We start from the raw sequence: 23,946 nt of genomic DNA, 5'->3' as shown, positions 1-23,946 counted from the left end.
ACCCTAGCGTTACTGACAGAAAATGTTTTTTATCAGCACGCGTAAAAAAAAAATGCATTAAATACGTATAGAACTGTTTTTTTTTTTTTTTTTTTTTTTTTTGATAATACATCATATTACAGTAAAACAAAAACTTTATATTTGTTATACATACTTGGTGGCGAGATACCAAACGCACAAAAATAATAAAATTGATCAAATATCAAGATTTCAGTAAAAAAAACAAAATGTTCAAAAGTTCTAAAATGAGGATCTTTTATATTATTAAAAAAAGATCTTTTTTTATTATATTAAAAAGAGAATATTACAAAATTGTCTAGAATCTGAAATATTTAATCTATGATTTTTAGATGCCTTCTTATACCGCAGATTTTTCTATAAAGTCTTTCTAAGAGAAAACGTACGCGCATCAACTCAAATTTCAAACGCAAGCATTGCATACTCTGACAGGATGATCCCATCCTCTGAAAGGTACAGGTTTGCGATGCGGTGAGCACTCCTGACACACTCCGCGTCCGCAAGCTCTGCAGTGATGCAAAGGAATCACGTGGGAAAACATCAGTTTGCATATGCTACAGCTTATAATTTCTGAATCTGGTATCCAATACGACGGACGTACAGTGTCTTTTATTAATGCTGGAAAATGATTAATTTCTATTGTTTTTAATGCATCATACTTGTGAATGTATATATAAAAATTAATATCCACAACCAAATACTAGTAACTCACTCTTAGAATAGGTAAAAACGTTTCCAACAACGTTGAAGGTCGATACTACGTGTTCCGTCACTTTTCGCGCGTTAACATCTTTAACAGGTTCATAGAGACTGCTCGAAGGAGTTTCTTTCTTGTAACACGCATTGCAAACCCTCACAGGTGTGAACCAATTTCTATGAGGCACACATTTCGTATTGGCCGAACACTGACCGCAAAAACCTTCTCCGCAATCTCGACAATGATGTTTATCGTCTGTGATACCAAAATAATATTTGCATTCGTGACAGTATTGTATCTCACTGTTCGATCGCCAGTAAGAAGGCGCCACTTGATCCGCGGCCCAAGCTTTCAGTGCTTTTGAAGGTTGCAGAGAAATGTTCGTAAAACTTTCGCTAATAGACGTAACGCTATCGATGACTCGTTGCGCTGTATTTTGAGACGCTCCAGAAGAATTTGGCTAAAATATTGGAAAAAAAAACAGTATAAATTTGTAAAAGTTCGAGAAGGGATTGAAAACACGACAAATACAAGTCGCCTCCGTTATTACAATACCGTGTTCCACACGTGCACGGATTTTTGAGCTACGGCAACATCCTCCGCATCGTTCCCGTACCAATACTGATTGCTTTTGTATATTTCTCCACAGTTTGGACAATTTATAGTGTATCCTGACCAGATAGTCGGAGCAAATTTATACCAAGTACTTTGATCACTCTCTTGATAACGTTTGGTTACCTCAACTTCGTTTCCATTTGTTTGACATTTTTTGCAAATATAAACTGAGTTCTCATACTGACACTGAAATTTGCAGCTGCAACAGAGTTCTTGATGCAGTTATCGAAGAAAAAAATATCATTTCCGTGATATTACTTAAGTAATATCGCAGAAAGGAGCTAATATTCGATGAGAACTAACCTAGCATTGCTCGTGTGGGGTTTTCCCTCGCTAAGATGTCCCATACTGTTGATACATCCAGCGTCACAACTCAAACACTTGACAAGACAAGTAAAATACTGTTGTGGAAATGAACCGAGAGAAAGATTCTCCATTTCATCGCGAAGCTTATGTAAACTCTTGAGTGCTTTATAAACCAGATACGGTTTTCTCGCCGAACGAACAAGATTATTGTCCAATTCCATTTTGATAGCAGCTCGCACTTGTGTATAATCCGTTGCGTTATTCATTGTTTGCAATCCAACGTATTTAATAGAACTAAAAGCATCAATTGTTAAATTCATCATTTTAAATTTGGCTTTCAAGATATCTTCCGCAGTTTCCGAATCATCTGAAAACGTATCGTATATTAAGAGTATTGTTATTAATAATAAAAATGTTTAGACTGAAAGTAATGAGATAGCGATATGTACTGTTGGTCAAAGGTTTAGTGTGTCTAGTTTCATGCAGCACTATAACACTTGGTCCAAGTGTGCCCCATGCGTTAGACATATCCTTTTGCTGCCCTATTGCTTCTAGAGCAGCTTTGAAATGCTGGCTATAAGCATGCGATGCAGTACTCAGAAAGACGAATAAATCTCTGTTTAGTCTTTCCGAGCGAATTTCATAAATTACAATATCAGATATTGCAAGTACTTTTAACAACAGTTTTGTGCGTTCATTCTCACAGTTTGTAATACCTGAGAGTAAATAATAAAATTTGTTAAATTTAATAACATACGTAAAGATAGAAAAAAGCAAAGGAGAAAGAGAGAAATTTATTTTATATTTGAAAAAAAAAGCTATAAATCTTTTTACCTTATAAATTTTCTGAAAAATATTTACCTTGTAAACCTTCCGTATCCAAGCAAATAACATTGAGATCTGGATCATAAGCAGCCCAAACACCCAATGTGCAAGAAACCTGTTCATTTGATGTTTGAAATACTTCTGCGCCTTTAAAAAACATATGATTCATAGTATAACTTTTTCCTTCACCGGTGTTTCCAAATATGGAAACAACTTTTACTTTGCTATTCTTTGGACTATTCAATTTTTTTAAAAATTTCTCTGTACAAGAAACTTGTAGATTTCCCTTCTCATCCAACAACAAGAAGCTCTTGTTGATCTTGTCCAGAAGAAGCAAATCGGGCATTATTTCGGGTTGCTTTTCAAAACTGTCCAAATTATTGTTCAAACTTTTCATCATAGTGAAGACTGTTGAATTTATACACGCTGGCTGTCGAAATTCTCTTTTCTACATACATAAAAGAAAAAATATTCATATACACAAATTTGGTCGACAAACACTTCATGCTCATCTATTTCCTAAAAATACATTAAATCCTTCAGCAGGCACGTAGTGACATTGATTGCACAACATTTCAACAATATTTTTTTTTTTCACAGAATACTAAGATTTTCTCCTCGGCACATTTTTTTAATTGCCAATATTTCCAAATTGAAAACATTTACGATTCGATGATAAACTTGCAATATCATCTTTTATATGTATAAGCAATTGTAAACAAAACTGGTTACAAAGTGTAACACTCGCATTTTGATAATTATTAAATTTTTTAACACACACGCTCGCCGAAGGATTAAACTAATTAGTACTTACATGTTTATAAGGGTTAATACTTTTTTGTTATATATATCACAAATATATCGATACTCTCTGCAAAGAATATACTTTATAAACTATACACACACACAACTTCCAAACGCGAATTATAACAACTTCGTGCGAATCCCGTGGTCGTAAGATAATAAACGACGCACCTTATACCACGAATTGTACACACTACAATGATGGCTACATTTGCCGAAAAAGTGAACTGTGATTCGTCCGAATAAGATCACGTGAGAGCGTTAAAAAACGTGATCTCACGCACGTTGCTCAATCAACGTCTCTCGCTTATCAAATAAAACAATATATATACACTTGCAATTCATCGCAAAAATTAAATATCTGATCTCTCGCCCACTTCTCCGACTAATTTAATCAACCGATTAAATTTACAAATTGTCATTTTAAAACTAGTTGTTTTTTTTAAACTTAACATTTCTTGCCAGCTGTCAAGGAAGTTTGAAGTTTTGCAGTTGGTAAATTAGTGAAATTTAATCGACCGATTAGATTAATCGAAGATGGCGAGACCGGTCCTTACGTTCGTCATCCGGACTTGTGAAATGAAAATTTTAGCCAATCAGAACGAAGAACGCCAATCTGAAATTTAGTGGACTTCGTCTCGATTGGTCGGACTTCGATCTAATCCCGATCTAAATAAGATAAATTTGATACGGGCTTTATAACAAGAATTATCTATATATAAGTATCGATATTTAATTGCCGAGCAAGTAGCGAGTCTGTTCAGCTGCACTTTCCGAGGGTTTTTGTGTGCAATTTTGCGATTGAAGAGATACGAGTGTGTATTCATCCGTTCTCGAAAGAGAGAGAAAAAAATTGCGATATATGTATATATTGCAGAAAGTGCAAATAAAAAAAACAACAAAGTTTTACCGATTTTTATAAGCGGCTGGTCATTAGCGGGCGAGATACTGATTGGTATCGCGCGCGTACAAATGTTTCTGAAACGACCGAATGTGAGGTTGATTTAGATCTGACGAATTCGCACGTAACTCGATGTAATAACGTTTCCCCAAAAGTCTCGATTTGTTGTTTCGTTTTGTGACGCTGCGAATTACGATCCTGGCGATAGCAATAGAATTTCGAGTCTGATCACAGCGGCATGTTGCCGCCGTTGAGGAATCATCGGTCCCGGCGTTCGAGCTTCGAGACATGTTCTTCGAAGTCGTATCCGTGGCAGTGACCCACCCTAATAAAATTGCATTTATCCGCGCGGACTAATCAAACGATGGAGAATCAGGACGACCGAGCGTTTAAAGCGAACGAAAATGGTACGTTATCGAACTCGATAGCTGTAAATCGTCATCGACGATCGATGAGACTTGACTCACTATTTAAGAATGTCATTGTTTTAACAAACTATTAATATATCTTATTCAATTGCGAAAAACAAAAGAAATCGGAGGAAAGAATATAGCTTCTAAATTTAATCAAAAAATAACATCAAAAGTTTTATATTACGTTTTTTTTTTTTTTTTTAAATACGAATCCACATTAAATTCTTATCACATTCCACAATCAGTCTTTTCTTCAACTTTTCCATTGTTGTTTTTCTAGCTGTCTTTTTTTACAAATTTCCGTACTAACTAAATGTTAGGATAGGGATAAGACTTTATATGATTTCTTTTTCTATATGTTTGTTATGACACGCCAAAATATAATCTTTGTACACTATTTATTTTATTGCTATGTTAAATTTGTGTTACAATGCTTAACTTTTTAATGTACTTAATTGTAATTAATTATTTGTTATATAATCAGAGGATCTGCAAACAAAAGTTAACAGACTGGAGTCTGAAAATATTAAGATGCGGGAGGAGTTTAACATGCAAAGAGCCAAGATGAAAGAATTGTTTCTTCAAAAAGAAGGTACGTAACGCTTAAAAAATTTGACGTTTGATTAGATTTTGCAACAGTTTTTACATTCAGAGTTGTAATACATTTTTCATTGTAGAAGAATTAAAACGAAGATTAGAGGAAAATATAGGCCTGCAAAAAGAAAATTTGAGACTAAAAAATGAACTAGACGAAGCTAAAAGCCAATTAGTTGTTGCTGATCTTAAAATACAAAATGATATAATGGTAGAGAAAAGGAAAGCTCAAGAAGAAATAGCATCTTTACAACAGGTTATACATGAAACAGTGGAGGAATCTTCTTGCTCGAGGAAACAACTCGTCAATGAAGTGTCCAAGTTACAATCAGCTCTTTCCAAGCTTCAAGATGAAAATACGCTACTCAAAACACAATTACCACGTGATCCACCAACAGATGGACCACCAATATCTTTATCTACAGTAACTAAAACATTAGCTAGAAAAGTGGTTTCACAATTAGGTGCAGATTCTTTGTCTCTAGGTCCTGATAATTTAGAAGAAAGTATGCGGAAGGTAAAAAAATATGTACGTAAATTTAAATGCATGAAACAATTAACGCTGTGTAATTACAACAATTTCTATGTTATGTAACATAATAGCAAGACAAGGTGGGACGATCTTCGCCACCTATACACGTACTGAAAGTCCATTATATGTATATACATAGTGTATATAAATTTCTTTATGTAATTGAAACACCAACATGTTATATACATATATATAAATATAAAACAATAGTTTTTAAGATTTACATGTAATTTACGTGTATATATAAAGACACGAAAACTGACATCTTACAGGCACAAGAAGATGCAGAAGTTTTACGTTCATTGGTTGTGCCACTTGAGGAAGAGATAAAAGCTTTAAAAGAAAAGTTAAGATCAACTGATGATGAATTGCAGAAGTGTAAAGAAGCTTTATTAAAGAGGCGACAGGAGCCTGGTTCTTTTGAGCCGTCATGTGATATGTGTGCGAATTATGAAGCGCAATTAGTCAAAGTGGAAGCTACTGCCAAGGATTTGGAGAAGCAGTTATTAGATTCTCAGCGTATGCTGCAAGCTCAAAAGGAAGATTTAGCTAAGGAGGTTGAATTTCGTAAGGAAATGGAGGGAAAGTGGAATGAGAAGAAAGAGGAGCATAAAATCAAAGTTGCTGAACTCACGGTTACCTCGCAAACAGCGCAACAAAATTTACTAGATTTAAAAAAAGCTTTTGAACAAATTCAAAGAAATGTGTCGGAAGAACTTTGTAAATTAACACGAGGTAGAGAAGAAGTACAAAGACATCTCACTGCGTAAGATTTCTTTGTAATAAATGTATTTTAGCGATGTGTATTGTATTCATAATATTTACGAATAAGTGATGTTTGTTATGTTGATATAACTTTATTCAATATTTAATTCTATATTTGCAGATTGCAAAAAGAAAATGAAACTCTTGTTGGTAAACATAGCAAGCATTCGCAACAACTCCAAAGTGAAAGTATCAATATGCCAAATACCGTCGAAGAATTGCATATTAGTCTTTTAAAGATGCGTGAAGATTTAATTACAGCGAGAGTAGCACAAGAGGTTGCGCAAGAAAAAGAGGAAACATTACGATACGAAGTTACTTTGTTAAGAGAACAAATGGAACAAGAGAACAGAGCTATAGAACAAGATAATACTGCGTTAAAGAATGAAATAAGTGGATTGAGGTAAGAAGTAATGTAAAAAGAATAATAAAATTATCAATTTTTTTACCGTTATAACTTGAAACATACTTTTCTTCTGAATAATTGCAGAACACAATTAGATAAGTACGTAAGAGATCATCGTGCACTCGCTGACAAAGAGGAGAAACTTGATCGGCTAGAAAAACAACTTCAGGAAATCCAAAAAGAAAAGAAAGACGCAGATTTAGCTATAACTGAGTTGCGACAGCGGGTTACTAGTCTACAGCAGGAGTTAGACACTAGCGAGGCCGTACAAAAGGACTTCGTCAGATTGTCACAATCGTTGCAGGTAAGACAAAGAAAACTCGTTAGATTGGAAGCTATAGAAATAAACAACTTTATTATAATGGATTATGGTTGTTGTATTTTAATGATTATGTAAGGTACAATTGGAAAGAATTAGACAGGCAGGTAGCGAAGTAAGATGGCAACATGAAGAGGATGTTGATGATTGTCCTAGTTGCCATATCACGTTTTCGGTCACAAAAAAGAAGGTAGATAGACAAAAAAATAAGTTGAAAATGCGTGGGTCGTATGATACACAGTACTAAAAACAATTGACGATACATATAGGTGCATTGCCGTCACTGTGGCCATATATTTTGTCAATCTTGCCTCTCGCACGTTGTGAATAGCGGGCCGAAACAAAGACCATCTAGAGTCTGTGATGTTTGTCATACTTTATTAGTGCAAGATACCGCACCGTATTTCAGCCAAGAACCTCCACATACACCTGATTAAATGTTCCGAACTGAATTCTAATGCAGTTTAGTGAGAGTTGTGAAATATCAATTTGGTAATTTAAAATATATTCTGATTACTATATTATGTATTTAACAAGAATATTCTAGTTACATTAAGTTACGTTTTAACAGTTTTTTTTTTGCTTGCAGAAAAAAAACAACATATGCAAACGAGAGCGAGATTTAGATAAGATTTAGATATGAAAATTGGAGTGATATACAGCAAATATCGTGTAAATATAAAGTTATGTACTACTTAACGGTTATATTGTAATTTAAACTGATTAAAGCTTTTGAATGTATGTGAGTTATCCAAAATAAGATTGAGTATTTATATATTACATATATTATCTTTCTTTACTCTTAATTTTTTTTTTTTTTTTATAAGTATTTCATATAGTTTAACGAAAATTGTGATAAACTTTCGAAACAAGTTTGTACATAAAATCCGAGTTTTTTTCCACACTAGTAGAAAATTTGTTTTTTAATGTATATTTAATTTTAATTTAATTTTATTTGTGTATGTTTGTTTTTCTTGTAATAAATGATTAACTTAGCAATTTTTATTTGCTAATTAAATGAAAGATAAAATATAATAAGATCTAAGCGATTATTACTTAAATTTATTACTCCTTGATTGTACTAACCTTAATTATACAAACTTTACAATATTAACGGATACACCATTGCTCGACATATATATCTAATGTGCCTAATAAAATTCTCAGAACTTAAGTATAATACAAATTAATAATTGGCGCAAATTTTAAGGTTTATCTGAAGATGTGTCTTTAGTATGGTATGTGATATGAAAGCAAAAAGCAAGCGCGCATCCACAGCTTTCAATTGTCTATATTTGTTATATTTAGGAACGAAACGTATGTATGTGTGTGTGATCAATACAAAAAAAAAAACTTTATATAAAATATGAAACAAAATATATTTTTAAATTTAAGATAACAAAGTCACGCTTTACAAACTGATGAAAGCAACACTTCAAACTACATGGTTATTCATTCGAATTTTAAAAGCTTTACTATCTATCTTAATTATTTATACATGATGTTATCACACACATTCATTCTGATTTGTATGTTGATGATTGTTTGTGTGCTTTAAAAAATTATACACAAAAAATTATACGTATTCAAAGTTTATAAAACTGAATAATAGATAAATTAGAACAAATTACAAATGCTTTCGGTAAATAATCCATACTAGGAAAAATAAAATGTAGATAAGAAATCTGATCTATTTAAAAAAATTAAAATTATTAACCTGTAGCAAATGTTTTATAGTTTATGTATCCTCCTCAGACCTAAAAGTAGTGAAATTTTTTTCAACATTTTGCAATTTTTTTCTGGGTTGGAAAAAGTCATGTAAAAATACACTACAAATATATATAGACAAAGAACTTATTCGTAGTTTTTAATCAGGAAGTTTGTTTTAATGTAGTCTTTACATTTATATTACAAAAAAATTTATAATAAGATTTATAATACAAAATAAGAATTAAATAAGAATATAATACAAAAATGATATTTTAAGGATTGGCTACTGTCCCAGACAGTCTCGGTACATATGCTATTCTTAGATCTACTTAGATTCTCTTAGAATAGCATATATATACATTAAGCCTTATTATACAGGATGTTCGATATAATAACCACATCGCTTCTTGTGGATAAATAGAGCGCGTTGTACCAAGTCAAAAAGTTCTTTATTATTTTGCGAGTTTCGCAATAATCAATAAATTGTTAACACATTTGCAACCAACGATTTTAGAGTGAAACATTATCTGAAGACCGCAAGATTCTGCTATTTAAATGAGTGTAAATATACAAAATATTATGCTTCGTCATACACTATGTGTTCATTAAACAAATAAACATAGATTTCAAAGTAACGTAGAACTACTTTGCCGGAAAGCCAAAACTGAGAACACTGCTGGTCGCGTAAACAAAGATCCGCCATTGAGCGCCTAAACAGACAGCATTTTGCGCGCTCACGATTGCTAAACGCGTAACAATAAGAGAATAGCTTTATATAAATAATAGTTACTATAAATAATCGATTTACAGAAAACTGTAGTTTTTTCAGATCATAAATATCAAATTTATTTTATTGATTTTGATTAAAAACCAAACTTTTCCCGCAAAGCACAAAAAACACTCGGGCTGTCTTTACGATGGATGCACGTTTCATTCGCGGATTTTTACAAATTATTAATAACTCATTTAATTATTGCGAAACTCGCAAAGTAGTAAAGAAATTTTTGACTTAATACAACTTGCTTTAACTATCCACAAGTGATACGGTTATTATCGGACACTCTATATGCAGCATGCTATGTCGGTGTGCAAAACTGGCTAAAACTTGGAAAAAAATCACGAATTTATGTAACTTACAGGTTACGGAAATACTGAGGAGGGTATATATTTAAAAACATATTTTGTGACGCAAAACTCCCCAAAATATGAAAACAGATAAATATCAAATTTAATTCAATACAAGTTTGAACTTAAACTAAAACATAAGTTTTACACAATGTCACAGACATTTCCTATTTCTTTCACTTTTTTTCAAAAATAAATTACAAGTTTCAACAATTGTTTTACTTTTTCCTGGATCACAAGCCTCGAGTAGGCCTAAACATCGTTTTCCGGATAAGGTACAGTTATTGTTTGAATTTAATAAATTTTTTTCCCAAAAATAATATGTACCATATGTAATTGCACATTACGCATGTAGTCAATTTGCGTTACAAAATAACTACACAAGACGTATATAACATATTAAGGCTCCTGAGTACTTACTACAGCCTTAAGACGTCAAAAGCCTTAATCATGCAACTCACAACTATTTTATTAATAAATTTTTTTTAACTGTAGAACACAGGAATGACTCTCGTTTAATCATACGTACCAAATTGTGATTAAAAAATCTCGGTAATTATGCAGTTTAGTTTCGCCCCTCTCCCCCCCATTCTTTTGTAAAAAAAAAAAGGAGAAGTACATAAGTTTTTCGAGCTCCCCCGACTGATTCCTCATTACACTGACCAAACAAAACCTTTAAAAAAAAAACCGAGTTACAATAGCCAAAATGGAGAAAAGACGCTAAACTGCATAATTACCAAAATCTCTGATGTGAGATTTATATGTTATTATTTTGGCCCAATATTCTCTGAATGTAATCAAGATCAGCAACCTGTTCGATGGTTTCGTTTTACGACTTAAAGTTGGAATGAGACTTACTAAATTATTTTCCGAAATTTCTGATTGTATGTAGCACTGATCGTCACTAAATCACATCGCGAAATTTCTTTTTTATACATCGTTCTTTTAACCACCGACTACTCAGCTGAATGGTACTGATGAAATAATTGTGTAAGATACATTACGAATATGAACCGGTGTATATAGAAGAATTTTCCTTTGCGGAGAGATTCAGTGGTTGTCTAGTGTAATGCAGGGGTTAAGTCAAGGTCAAATTTTCGAAAAATCAACTTTTTTTTTATATTATCATAACTGTAACTGTGAAAAATGTTCCAAGAGTGTTGCATAACACGCTGCCATGCCGGTTCCCGTGAACCGTCGTTGACTTTTTGTTTTAACCAAAAGTATGAGTCTTAACTTCTTGTGGACACGATTTCTTAAAACCTAAAGATATTCAAGCAAAAGTCTATCACCGGTTTGTGGGAATTGGTGCAGAATAAACGAAGTCTAGCGTCAATTCGTAAGAATCGGCGTGGCAGTTAACATTTATAAAAATACAAAAAAATGAAAAAGTTATGTGTAGTGCTGAATTCTAATCACACGTTTCTCAAAACATTTTTTTCAAAGCGACGAGACACACTAGATATTTTGTATTCAAGTATCACGGATACCAAATTTTGTGCTTCGACATGCGCAGTGTTCTCAGTTTTGGCTTTCTTACAGCATGCTGAAACGGTGGAAGAGATGCGCACAACAGCGTTCATGCAGTTCACGCAGTTAGAACTCGTAACTGCTGTAGTGCGCATTCTTTCCATCGCTTTAGCATGCTATAAGAGACCCAAAACTGAGAAAACTGCATATAGGTTTGTTAATATTTTTAGTATTCTATGCTATTGCAATAACAAAAATCTTTTTTCCTTAAATTTTGTCATTTTACCAGAGAAGTATAAACTTTTAATTAGCACAATTCTCACCGCAGATGCGAGTTATTATCATAAAACTTCAGACAATTCTAAATAACTTTGTCATTTTTTAGATTTTTCTTTAAAAAAATGGTTTTTTTTTTTTTTTGTCAAAATGCAATATAAATATATCAATGAAATAACGTCAATTTGGTTATATAAGTTCGAAAAATAAACAATAATAAACTTTTTCGATCACTTTGGCTTGACCCCTTAATTATCTTTCTTTATAGTTTTCATGTGAGGCAGATGAGTAACTTTCGTACAAATTAGACATGCTTCTTGGTGTATCACATATTAAAGAACATATTGATTATGTGTTCAATTGGCTGTGGACGTTTTTGTAAATCAATCGGTGGATCTTCGGATTCAACATGTCTGTCTCGAAGTTCTTTCCAATTGTCTAATGTATTTGTGTATTCAAGATATTTCTCATTGTCTTCTAATTTAGCATATACATGTAAAAGTCCTCGATAATCGTATTCTAAACCACTGTAGCTTTTTCCAAATAACTTTAAACCTGTCAAAATAATTTGTGGAACTATTTGTATTGCCGTTTAAGCGCGAGCCATATAAGGATATTCATAACACATGTGTAACACTTACTGATTGCGATGCTACGGTAATAAAGTTGTTCGGCGTCTCTATATCGCTTCATATGAAAATTGTATAATGAAGCTAAATGCCCTATACTTAAACCCACTTCATAATCCTCTGGTCCTAATAAGTCTTCTTTTATTCGTATAGCTTTTAGATGCATCTCTTCTGCTTCCTAATTAACATTAAACGTTAAACAAGCTAGTGAAATGATTAAGCGCACACGTGCATCATGGATGCATACATTCAAATACTTTTCTATTATGTCTCGTTACCTGAAATTTTTTCATGCTCTGATATAACCGTCCTAAATTTCCGTAGTGTTTTGCCGTCTGTACATTTCTCTCGCCAAACGCAGTTCTTGCCAATTCCAAGGCGGATAAATGAAGAATTTCAGACTTATCTAACAATTGTTGTACAGGCATCGGAGCATTCGGAGCAGATGCTGAATCTATAGCTATCTCTTCAAGAATAAGGGCTTGGACTCTTTTAGCGCTCGCGAGCATTAAGTGATTTTGAGGTAACAGTTTCTCCATAATTTCTATAGCTGTTCCAGCATTTTGACTACCGAAACAAAATTAAATCAAATTTAACTCTCTGTTGAATGTGCAAACCAACACAGACGTATTTTTCAATAAAATTACCTTGCTTCAATAAATCTGCCAGAACTATATTCATATACATAGAGAGCATATGCTAAGTCTTCGTGTGCCAAAGCGACATGTAGATTAGTCTTTCCAAAAATTTCTTTCCTTATATCTAATGCAACCTGAATTTAAAACAATAAAATATATGTGTTTTCCATTTCTCGTAAATTATTATATGTGTGTGAAAAAGATTCTAAAACTAAAAAACAGATGTCTATTTAAAGTTAAATACCTTGTAAACGGATACGCTATTGATGATGCTATCATAATTCAGTAAGTAAAATCCATAATCGATAAGAACGTCACTGTATTTTGGATGATCTATATCAAATATTTCTCTCGTAAGATAAACAGCTTCTCTTATCAATAAACCGGCTTTCTGAAATTCACGTTTCACCACGCACGATTTTGCTGCTTGTCTTAAAACATCGATGATAACTCGCGCAGGAAGAGATGGTTTCAAATGACTTAACGCTTCTATACTCCACCTAGAGAAAAATAAATGAAAAAAAACAATATAAACGAGATTAATTTCACACTTGAATGTGTGAAATTTTTGATTAGAGTTTTGGTTGTAAGATAGAATCTTAAATAAAAGATTAAAAGTAGTCGCTTGTGTGGAAAAAATCCGATTTTGTATCCCGGACCGGACACCTGCGCTTTGAAAGTTTCCTGCATATAGTTGCGGAAGCGGTAATAAAACGTAGAGTCAGTGTCATTTCCGAATCGAATCTTTTTGTTTCTGAATAGTTTAAAACACAGATAGAAGATAAAACTCAAATACGTACCTGTAAGCTTCGTCGTATTCACTACGAATAAAGAATAGTACACTAAACTCTGCAAAGAGTGCAGCATGGTTGCAAGCACTATATTGTGTGTGTTTTAATTTATCTATCATTTCTATAGCAAGCCTATGAGTTTCTGCAGCTCCATCAAAAGCACAAAATGACGCTTGTGCATGTAACAGCCTAAAAAACAACATTAAAATGATAATGGTTTGCAATAATTGTTTATTCTTCTTTTATTCTTTTTTATTCTTCTTTTTTTGTGTGCGTGCGCACATCATCAGCTGATGATTGATTTGGCTATTAATATATGCCATTCTGCACATGCGAGCATCAATCAGTTGATAATGCGCACAAAAACGAAGTTTATGTTGCTGTATTAAAGACCGCATAATAGGAATTTCGTATTAAAAAAACAATAGTTACCTTTACTTATTAATTACATTTAAATAACATTTATAAACACAAAACACAGTTCTATCTTATCCTTTGTATGATTCACCAGCTTTGTTCTTTTTTGTTTTTTTGTATTTTATTTTTTTCTCTAGACATCGAAAATAAAACAAAAAAACGAATCTGTAATGTATGGTTTTGCTCTTACTTGTGACAACAATCCAAGGTTCTAAACCAATTCTCAGGAGTCTGATTGTTGGCAATACACAATTCCTTGCAAGCAAACAATACTTGTTCACTTTCTGCGTACCATCCTGCATCACTGAGAAATGCGCCAAGTCGGAGACCTAGATTTATAATTTTATCCTGTACGGCAGGATTCTCTCTTTCGTCTAAAGAATACATAACGTATTTGAAAGCCAAATTTTGTTCTACTTTTATTCCATGATTTATTGGAGCCTTTAAAAATACAAAAAAAGAATTATAAGAATTGTATATTATGCGTATCACAGAGATGACAGATAGATACATCTTTGATTTCAATAAAATGAAATCCGATATACCATTACCTGAAAAATTTGCAGGAGATGTATTCGACGATTGGTGACTTTGAGCATTTTGGAGAAAGTCTCTAAACAAGACAATTCCGATCCTAGCATACATATTTTCTTATCTTTGTATAACTGAAAAAATGAATTAGATTTATCTAAATTAAAATATTACATGGAAAAAAGAACAAGCGATTGTTCTGAATGCACAAATCGTTTGCTCATTGTTGATAAATTAATCACTTGTTGATAGATTAATCGATCAACAATACAATCACCTCAGAGAAATCGCACAAAAATTTGACAAAACTTCATGCACGATTTTATATTCTTGATAATGGAATTTTTGGAGCAAATATCGCTAATGTTTTTCATAATGAAAAACATTAAAAGTGACTAGACATGCGATCAAGAATATAAATGTCATTCTTGAGAAATTAAAAACAAAATATATTGTTCACTTAATGACAATACAGCTGAGCAATCGCTATCGTCCGGATGGTAGTTTATTATTTACCTGATAGTAGAGATCAAATCGTACGTTCTTGGGCAAGTCAGTGAGATGTAATTTATAATCACGGAATCTAGCAACTACAGCAGACACACACAATTCGTAAAGACTCTTTGTGGAAAACAACCGTAAGTTCGGATCGGCCATTTTCACGCAAGGTTTGCATGGGTTTGCGTAAACCACCAATACGATCTCAATAATTTAATCTGTTCACCTACGCGTATACATGTATATATAAAATATATATATATATACAGGGTGTCCCAGAATAGCCGTACAATCTCTCGTAGGCAGATAGAAGGAATAAAACTGAGTCGAAAAGTCCTGAACCATTTTTTTCTATTATTTATAATAAAGGAGTAATTATTGAGTAAAGCGGGCCAATNAGAAAAAAATGGTTCAGGACTTTTCGACTCAGTTTTATTCCTTCTATCTGCCTACGAGAGATTGTACGGCTATTCTGGGACACCCTGTATATATACATATATATATATATATATATATGAATGTTTAAATGCAAAATTCTAGGAAGTTTTTAAAGCGCAAAGGTGTCTACCTTAGTTCAGTCTTTGCGTTCCGAATGATCATAAAACCACGTGGATAATCGATCATGTACTAACTTCACGTGAAACCTTTCCCTTTCCACTGTTGTTCAGTTTATTTAAACTACATTTGTTGCACAATGTATATCTGATCTGCAAATTTGTGAAAAATAAAAGTTACTAACAAATTCAAATAAAGCAAAATAATGGTTTGGTGCGAATATGGCTTGGTGGACTCCGAGTTAGACCCGCTACTCTAAGGTCTTGTTTATGCGAATAAAATCTGTCAAATTATGCCGGAATCGGTAAAGTTCAATTGTAAGATTTTAATACTTCCGTCTATACGCATTTGGCAATTTTTTTACAAACGGAAGCATTAAAATCCAAAGATGCCAGATCACGCATGACACCATCAAGAGTATCGAAGCGGAGTGTTCCTACCTCCTCGAAGCTCTCATACACAAGAGCAGTGTTTCAGTTTTGGCTCTTACAGCGTGCTTGAGCATGCTGAAGCAGTGGAAGGGATGTGTATAACAGCAGCAAGTTTACGCAGAGCTGCATCCAAATCCAAGTGCATCATATTGCACCCACTCCAAGGTTTGGTGCATATATGGACCGATTCAAGTTAGTCCATACGTCATTCTAAGCTCGCACGGCTCCAAGCTGCTCCAAGCATAGCGTACAAGAAATAGACTGCTTGTGTGAGAGGGGAAGTGAGTCAGACCCATAGAGCTTTTATACTCATGGAGAGGCCCTGCCTATATGCTAACCATAGAGAGGACTCCGCTGGGAGGATCGACAAAGAGAGATATATTTCAATATATTTTATCTCAACTGTGGCTCTCCCACTCCGTGTTCTCTGTTATTCTCTTCTATAAGAAGTGGCCACAGTTGAAACAGAAAAATATATCCCTCTTTGTCGATCCTCCTTTGCGGTCGCAGGGCCTCTCCATGAGTATAAGCTCTATAGTCAAACTTCAGAGCGGGACAGATGCTTTCACTCTTGTCTCTGTCTCTATTTTTCAACATCTGGAGTGGGAATTCCTCATTCGAGTTGTCACTCGAGAGACAACTCGGATAACGCTACAATTGGCCACTATCACCCCCACTACGCTATTTCTCATTCCTACTACGTTTCTTGTCCGCCAATCACCGCGTCACTAAACAAGAATAGAGACACGAGTGAAAGCATCTATCTTTGTCTGAGGTTTCCACAGAGAAAATAGGAAACGCGCAGTCTATTTCTGACATATCTATGCTCCAAGAAAAATATATCTTGGAAATTGGAGAGGGAGTGGAGAGAGACTTCTGGTAAACGAGATCCACTTTACAGTACTGACTCTGTACACTTCTTGAACCAGTGTAGCCAGCAGTGCTGGTAAGTGTTGGCTAGTGCGGAAGAGAAGAACAAACTTCACAAGTCTAGTTGTATATGAATTCTATCTCATGACTCATGCAATATATCACTGTTAATTGTTCATTAATATTCTACATTTGTAATGTTTTCTAACAACAACTATAGGAGGTAATGTCCCAAATTGTAGTCAATCGCAAATCTCACCTGTACAGAATAAAAAAATATCGGTGAAAATGTGGAAGCACTTTCTACTGTTTATTGTCATAAATTCAGGTAAGTGTGATGACAATCAGTCTTTTATTTATTATTCAGTTACAATTTTCTCAGAAGCAATCAGTTAAAAAAAGAAAAAAATGCTAACTTGCAGTGGCCACTGATAGAATAAAGGATATGATTTACATGCCTTTGGAGGGTGTAGCTGCTTGTTTTCGAAGACACAATGGCACACATCAGTTTGGATGTTCTTGTAAGAAAGTTACTCTCTCATCCTGTTATATGTTATTTTTACAATCATTATACTTTGCGGTTATACAATGTAAACTATTTTTAACCTATTTTATGTGTGTTTCTCACATATGTTTTTTACAGCAAGTAGATCTGGAAGTATAGGTGTCGTGCATTTGATAGAAACAGATGATGATATTACTTGGATAGAAAGAAATGGCACCGCCGGTCCGTATACTGCGGTCCTTCCCTTCTCGATGTTTACTAGAAACAGGCTTGTGCGACTACGAGATACAAATAACATCAGTGGAGTTTTGCTGACAAGAAATATCAGTGAGGAACGTCCACATGAGTATTCACCCGAAGATCAATGTCCAAATAGATATTCCGGTCTCAAGAAATGCACCAGCAAGAAACCATGGAATCCTTTTGGTTCGGCACTGCTCATGGAAGATTGGCCGTTTCCCATGTTTTATACAGAGGTTAGATTTACGCCATTATGTAGAACCTTATTGAGTGTGAAGTATTTTGTACAAAAGACACATTGTGCGCATCAGATACTGACAAAATTCGTATTTCTAGAATCAAACTGTACTGGAAGCTGTAAAATCTTGCTTTAAGACACACAACGCTCACGATTTTGAGACACAGGCTCAGAGATCTCTTTGTGCAATAGAAATGAAATCGTTTATGTACGCCGCGGTGAACTCGGAGTCTTGTATAAAACGTAGCGATAACAAAATAAACTTTCATCCGACGCAGTTTTGCGATCCGCTTGGAGATCGAAACATACATTGGCCTTTGGCGCCTCTCGACGAGAACAGCACGGTGATAATGGTAATGGCGCGACTAGACGCGTCATCATTATTTGACAGTTTATCACCTGGTGCGAATAATGTCGTAACGGGATTAGTCACGTTACTTGCCACTGCGTATTATCTTAATCTTTTAAATCCCAATGTCGACAGTGAGTATTAATTCTTTCTCGATAAATCTGTAAAGATATATTATCAAATCTTGTGACACGAACGATGTATTTATACACATTCCTCTCTTTTATTGTATCCAGAAACAAATGTCGTATTCTCGTTGCTGAATGGAGAAGCATTTGATTACATAGGATCCAGTCGTATGATATACGACATGAAACAAAATCATTTTGACGCTCTCGGACTCAACATGAAATTCGACGATATCAAAAGCATAATCGAGTTCGGCCAATTGGGCAAAGGAAAGATCGTTCTTCACAGTAACGGTGAGGATCCTATAATAGATCGATTGCAGAATGCGCTTGATGCAAATATCTCGAATAGTATTCCGCCTACATCCGCGCAGAGTTTTCTCAACGCAAAACCGAGTCTGACAACCGTCGTAATAACCAATCACGGAGAACAGTTTGAGAATCGATATTATAACAGTATCCTGGACGACGCGGAGAGTCTTGGCTTTGATAGGTATGTGATAAAGTAGCTTTCTTAGATGTGTTAATTTACATTTCGTGTATTATGCATTTATTGAGATTTTTGCATATTATGTTTTAGTAACGATACTAGCACGCTTGCATCAGGTGTAGCAAAAATTGCTCTTCAGGTTGTTAATGAGCTTTACCAAGCGGTGACGGACAAACAGGCACCGCAACTCGACGATTTGCCAATATCGTTGGAAAAGCTCATCACCGAAATGCTACATTGCTATCTGGAGAGTGCCAAATGTCCATTGTTTCGCGCTGCTTCAGCACCTGGTACCAAACTAATTAATCAAGTTTTGCCGCTATATGTCGGCGTGCATAGGGCGGCTAATGTCGCGACGACTCTAACGGGTCAGCTCTTGGCTCTGTTAACCGGCGAGATTTTGCTCGAAATGAACGAGACGGCATGCCACGAGAATCGTCTCGGTTGGTTGGCCGGATACAATTTCACTGGAGTATGTGTAAACTCGAGTGCCAATTATAGCACGGCCGTTAGTCCAGCATTTATTATTGAAGGTAGGTCCATTAAGTATATCCCATTAAGTACCTCGGATTATCATAATGAATGGTGTCGTAGGATATGACATGAAGTCGGGCATTTTCTCAACCTGGACGGAATCGATATGGCAATCGTTAGCTGTTAGAATGTTTCTCAAACCGTCAGCAGCGACAGAACGCTTCAGTATGATTCTGGGCAGTATGGTCGCCGCAAGTTCCTTCCTGGTAGTGTGGTCGATTAACAAACGAGCTAGTGTATTATTTAATTCCAGGTTCGTATTAATCCATATAAAAAAAAAAAACGAAAAATACAAAAGTACACACGCACGTGTGTGATTGTATACATACACATGCACATAGTGAAACATGTTAATGTCTCACGTTTTATGTATAGAGTGATCTCCGTCACTCATCAATAACACTTTGTTTCAGAACTGTTGATTGCTAGGAATACGCCGCGGACCACATATCAATGACTAGGTTAGACTGTCATCGTGAAAATCGAGATGTTCCAATAACTAGCCTTTAAACCATGTGTGGTGCGCCCTCGGACGATTTTCTTCATATTACAATTTAAGTAAAATATTCATGTTATTATCATGATTATTTTATTTATCGTCATCCTTTCCATTGTGTATGCGTTGTTCAGATGAAAACTGACGACTTTTTAATTTTTCTTAAGTTCCAGATAACAAAAAAAAAATTCTTTTATGCTTACGAATTGTTAAGATATCACCTCTTTCATATTGTGTAATTGTATAGAACCTTGTATCTATTATTTATGAAGCTTATATATGAGAAAAGACATTATAAAGAGAGTACATGTGAAGAGATAAAATAATGTTGTGAGAGAGTGTGAATACACTCGCAAGTGTGCATATATTGTATTGTGGTGTGTGTGTGTGTGTAAAGAGAGTTTAATTTTTTCTAAATATAATAAATAAAAAAAGATAAAATGATTTTTCATTTGGTTTTTTAACTTATTATTACAATTTAAGTTGATTATTTTCTTGAATAATTTTTACTTTATATACAGCAGTGTATTTCTCTCTTCTTAATAAAACTATAGAATAGATACGATACAGAAATGTATAAACACACAGTATTAATAACAATGTATCTTATACATATATATATATATACATATATATATATTTATTTATATATATTTATATATATATATATATATATATATATGACTGCAATAAAAATAAAAAGAAAGTAATGCAAGCGTGATGGCGTTTATTATCGTTAAACAACGTATTTAACAGGGCTTTGATGTACACGGGAAAGAAGTATTTTTACTTTATATATCTACGCTTCCCCTTTTTTTTTTATGCATTAAGTATATAATATTTCATTTACGATTTTTAAAATTTGGACGAAGATAGAAACGGGCCATTCTTGATTTTCTTTACTTGAAAGTATACACGTGTATGTACATAAATAAGATGATACATAATTGTAATTGTAGAATAATTATTACAAGTATTTTATAATTTATAATTAAACAACGTATTTAACAGGGCTTTGATGTACACGGGAAAGAAGTATTTTTACTTTATATATCTACGCTTCCCCTTTTTTTTTTATGCATTAAGNTATAAATAATAATTATAATAATTGTAAAATTAATCTGCATTTTGTGTCATGTACTTTATACTAAAGTATTTTGATTTTGTGAAAATCTAATAGAAATCGTGTACTATTTATAGAATGTAAAATACATTGATGTTACGTATCAAAAAATATTCATTTATAAAGTTTTTCACACAAAATTTATCTCGTCATATTTGTTGATGTAACAATTCGTGGTGAAAAATTCTTTATTTTGACCCGTTTCTATCTTTTTTTGTTATGATTTTGTTTTAATCTATTATATCTTTTCGATAAATAATTTTCGTATCGAAATATTAATGCGATAAACGTTTACATTTCCTATCATATAAAGTTTTTTTTTTTTCCATATGCACGCGTTGTAATAGCTTTTATACGGACAATCATGCCAAAAAAAAAAAACACAAGAAAAAAATAATCACAAGTCTAGCGAAAATACGACATGCACATACGCGCGGTTCTGTTTTGTTTTGTTTGTTTGTTTTTAACTTTATAATCTACGTGCATACGGATGCAAATCATTTCACAAACGCACGTCCCGACACACGTACAACCTCTTCGGTAATTGTTTATGTTTTTTGTTTCTTCAACTAAGTTTTAGTGTAAGAATGAAGTAGGAGGCTGGGCACCGCCCACCGAATTATCACAGTCGTTTGGTGCCGCAGCACATACGTATACGTGGTTCAGCCTTACAACCTACCTCTTAATCTCTAACGTTATATTTCTCTTAAGTTTATTATATAAATTTTTTTTTTTTCAAATACAGTATAGTCCCGTACGAGGCGGTTTGTTCAAAATAATAAACAATATTCGTCATGATTTATAAAGATTTGCGCGATTATTGCTCTTTAGATAAATGAATTGCTCGTTCACACGATCATTGACGATAACATACTTTTCATTTTGCACATCCCATCCCTATTTTATGAGTCACGCAACAATAAAAAAAACACTATAAATTATATATATATTTGTTTCTTTTTTTCATCTTTTGTTAGTTTTTGTTGTTTTGAAAATTGTTGTTAAATTTTAAAGCAACTGACGATCGCGGTGATCTTATACGGAGCTATACTGTCAGCTGTCTGCAATTGATAATATCGTTTTACTTCTAGAGTCGTGTGAATCTAAATATCGCATTATATCAATTTATATTCATAGCCAAATTTTTATTGCGAAGAAATAAAGTGATACAACACGCTTGAAAGAAGAACACGTGTAATAACTACTTTTGTTTATTTGAGCTGAACAAGCTACTAATGGAAGCACTGTCAATTGGCTATATACATTGAAAAACTCAATATGAGAGAAGACAAATATAAGTACAAGAAAATTAAAAGTATTTGGCTTAATTTAAGACAACAACCACGTCTCAACTGGGTGCACTGTATGACACATTTTTTTTTTTTTTTTTCTATGATCGAGTGACTAGTGTCAGTTCGATTAATGACAACTGATCCCGTGACGTAAAAAAAAAAAAGTGACGATAATAATATATTGGTGCACGTAAGATTAAGGATGAATCCAAAACACGCAACAATTCCACGTTCCACAACTGTCTGTCTTAACTTAAATAAGATGAAGATAATTGCATCTCTCAATAAGCGTTGGCTCCAACACAGATCGTCTAAGTTTTCGCTACTATTATTTTACATCAAATCTGACACCGTAGTAGAAAGATTAAAATAGTTGCGAACATTTAAAATCTTGATGGACGGATCAACGTGGAAATGACAGATCGGGGGAAAAGCGTAAATACATATGTGCGCATGTGCATCAGGAAGAACGTTATATGTACACGAGTAGTTATACATTAGCGAGAAGAGTCAGCGCGAGTCCGTTATAAGTATAGATAATATTAACATGCGATAAACTTGCAACAAGAGTTCAAAGACGTTTTTCAAATTAAAAGTTACACAAAAAAGAAAGCTCTTCTATCCGTTAACAAGTAGTAAAACGTAATAATCATGTGTAGACAGCTAATGCAGTAATATTCGGAAGTAGCACGTGTAGTAGTCGTAACATTCAGTTTCCTTTCTTCACTTACAAAGAAAAGCATTAACTTTTCTGCTTTATATATATTTAGTAATATTTTTTTTTTTTTTTTTCATCATCTGTCACATACACGCACGCACACAGTTCTGTAATATGTACAGTAGTATCATTGTATAACGTGTACACAGTAAACACGCTTACACACTCTAACGACACTTAGAGTTTAAAAATATAATCATATGTTTAAAGTAGTATTATATATCATCATTGTGTTATGTGTTGTTGTTGTTTTGTTGTTGTTGTTGCTTCTGCTGCTGCTGTTTTTATTGTTATTACTATTTATTATCTCGTCATTATTATATATTTATTATTTTATTATCAATAAATGTGTATGATAATTATCGTATTAATTTTTATCATTATTATTATCTTGGAGGGACAGCACTATGTCACGACACTGCAGAGCTGAACAAAGACTAAACGCGGAAGTTACCACGCTCTGTAATGGCACGAAAAGTTTTGTATGCTATGAACTGTGTTTTTTTTTCTTTTCTCATTCACTTTCGAACTTAAGTAATTATGTATATATTATATATATATACATATCCTTATATTTATCACGTAGTACGTTCTAATCAAATGTAACTTTAAATTAAGTTTCATTAAAATAGTAGCAGTAAGTCACTATTTCCATTGTCCGTATTGTGCCGTCGTGCACAAAAAAAAAAAAAAAAAA

The 23,946-nt window shown here is 33.6% G+C and overlaps 4 protein-coding genes across 6 annotated transcripts; 2 read left to right on the top strand and 2 right to left on the bottom strand.

Annotated features, from left to right (window-relative positions):
• Positions 1-282: 282 nt before the first annotated feature.
• LOC109858960 (zinc finger FYVE domain-containing protein 1-like) lies at positions 283-3,604 on the bottom strand. 2 transcript variants are annotated; one of them, XM_020436708.1, is made up of 7 exons: positions 3,276-3,604; positions 2,498-2,909; positions 2,086-2,352; positions 1,634-2,003; positions 1,271-1,529; positions 731-1,175; positions 283-654 (listed from the first exon to the last, which is right to left on the bottom strand). In XM_020436708.1, the coding sequence occupies exons 2-7, from the start codon at positions 2,859-2,861 to the stop codon at positions 422-424; spliced, it is 1,938 nt and encodes a 645-aa protein (XP_020292297.1). In that variant the 5' UTR covers positions 2,862-2,909; positions 3,276-3,604; the 3' UTR covers positions 283-421. The 2 variants fall into 2 exon arrangements, with proteins under 2 accessions (XP_020292297.1, XP_020292298.1); XM_020436709.1 differs by having other exon boundaries at positions 283-636; positions 3,276-3,602.
• Positions 3,605-3,933: 329 nt separating this feature from the next.
• LOC109858961 (rab GTPase-binding effector protein 1) lies at positions 3,934-7,687 on the top strand. 2 transcript variants are annotated; one of them, XM_020436710.1, is made up of 8 exons: positions 3,934-4,573; positions 5,064-5,171; positions 5,257-5,702; positions 5,978-6,471; positions 6,592-6,873; positions 6,961-7,180; positions 7,275-7,385; positions 7,465-7,687. In XM_020436710.1, the coding sequence occupies exons 1-8, from the start codon at positions 4,531-4,533 to the stop codon at positions 7,630-7,632; spliced, it is 1,872 nt and encodes a 623-aa protein (XP_020292299.1). In that variant the 5' UTR covers positions 3,934-4,530; the 3' UTR covers positions 7,633-7,687. The 2 variants fall into 2 exon arrangements, with proteins under 2 accessions (XP_020292299.1, XP_020292300.1); XM_020436711.1 differs by having other exon boundaries at positions 3,936-4,573; positions 5,257-5,690.
• A 519-nt stretch (positions 7,688-8,206) lies between these two features.
• LOC109858949 (amyloid protein-binding protein 2) lies at positions 8,207-17,212 on the bottom strand. Its single transcript, XM_020436685.1, has 11 exons — positions 16,276-17,212; positions 15,849-15,987; positions 15,299-15,506; positions 14,803-14,916; positions 14,442-14,692; positions 13,844-14,023; positions 13,288-13,543; positions 13,053-13,177; positions 12,684-12,972; positions 12,418-12,583; positions 8,207-12,331 (listed from the first exon to the last, which is right to left on the bottom strand). Exons 3-11 carry the CDS (start codon positions 15,437-15,439, stop codon positions 12,102-12,104), a joined length of 1,752 nt encoding a protein of 583 aa, XP_020292274.1. The 5' UTR covers positions 15,440-15,506; positions 15,849-15,987; positions 16,276-17,212; the 3' UTR covers positions 8,207-12,101.
• A 122-nt stretch (positions 17,213-17,334) lies between these two features.
• On the top strand, positions 17,335-20,554 carry LOC109858948 (nicastrin-like; the record flags this gene model as incomplete). The annotated part of the gene is made up of 8 exons (XM_020436684.1): positions 17,335-17,464; positions 17,559-17,657; positions 17,780-18,117; positions 18,218-18,602; positions 18,705-19,089; positions 19,177-19,619; positions 19,681-19,873; positions 20,034-20,554. Coding segments are annotated over 8 exons (1,989 nt in total), but the record flags the coding sequence as incomplete, so codon positions are not given.
• Between the last annotated feature and the right edge of the window lie 3,392 nt (positions 20,555-23,946).

Source organism: Pseudomyrmex gracilis, unplaced genomic scaffold (assembly GCF_002006095.1).
Source record: "Pseudomyrmex gracilis isolate BER0280 unplaced genomic scaffold, ASM200609v1 scaffold_231, whole genome shotgun sequence".
Taxonomy (NCBI): domain Eukaryota; kingdom Metazoa; phylum Arthropoda; class Insecta; order Hymenoptera; family Formicidae; genus Pseudomyrmex; species Pseudomyrmex gracilis.
The sequence above is the reverse complement of the archived record's forward strand: the minus strand, read 5'-3'. Positions and strand labels throughout refer to the sequence as shown.

Excerpts from the sequence above, each read along its gene's own strand:
- LOC109858960 (XM_020436708.1), bottom strand. The coding sequence starts at position 2,861 with ATGATGAAAAGTTTGAACAATAATTTGGACAGTTTTGAAAAGCAACCC. Across the intron at positions 2,353-2,497 it reads GGATACGGAAGGTTTACAAG|GTATTACAAACTGTGAGAAT; the intron begins GTAAATATTTTT and ends ATTTACTCTCAG. Across the intron at positions 655-730 it reads CGTTTTTACCTATTCTAAGA|AAATTAATCATTTTCCAGCA; the intron begins GTGAGTTACTAG and ends TAAAAACAATAG.
- LOC109858961 (XM_020436710.1), top strand. The coding sequence starts at position 4,531 with ATGGAGAATCAGGACGACCGAGCGTTTAAAGCGAACGAAAATG. Across the intron at positions 4,574-5,063 it reads GTTTAAAGCGAACGAAAATG|AGGATCTGCAAACAAAAGTT; the intron begins GTACGTTATCGA and ends TTATATAATCAG. Across the intron at positions 7,386-7,464 it reads TTTCGGTCACAAAAAAGAAG|GTGCATTGCCGTCACTGTGG; the intron begins GTAGATAGACAA and ends CGATACATATAG.
- LOC109858949 (XM_020436685.1), bottom strand. The coding sequence starts at position 15,439 with ATGGCCGATCCGAACTTACGGTTGTTTTCCACAAAGAGTCTTTACGAA. Across the intron at positions 14,693-14,802 it reads ATCTCCTGCAAATTTTTCAG|GCTCCAATAAATCATGGAAT; the intron begins GTAATGGTATAT and ends GTATTTTTAAAG. Across the intron at positions 12,332-12,417 it reads TTACCGTAGCATCGCAATCA|GTTTAAAGTTATTTGGAAAA; the intron begins GTAAGTGTTACA and ends TTATTTTGACAG.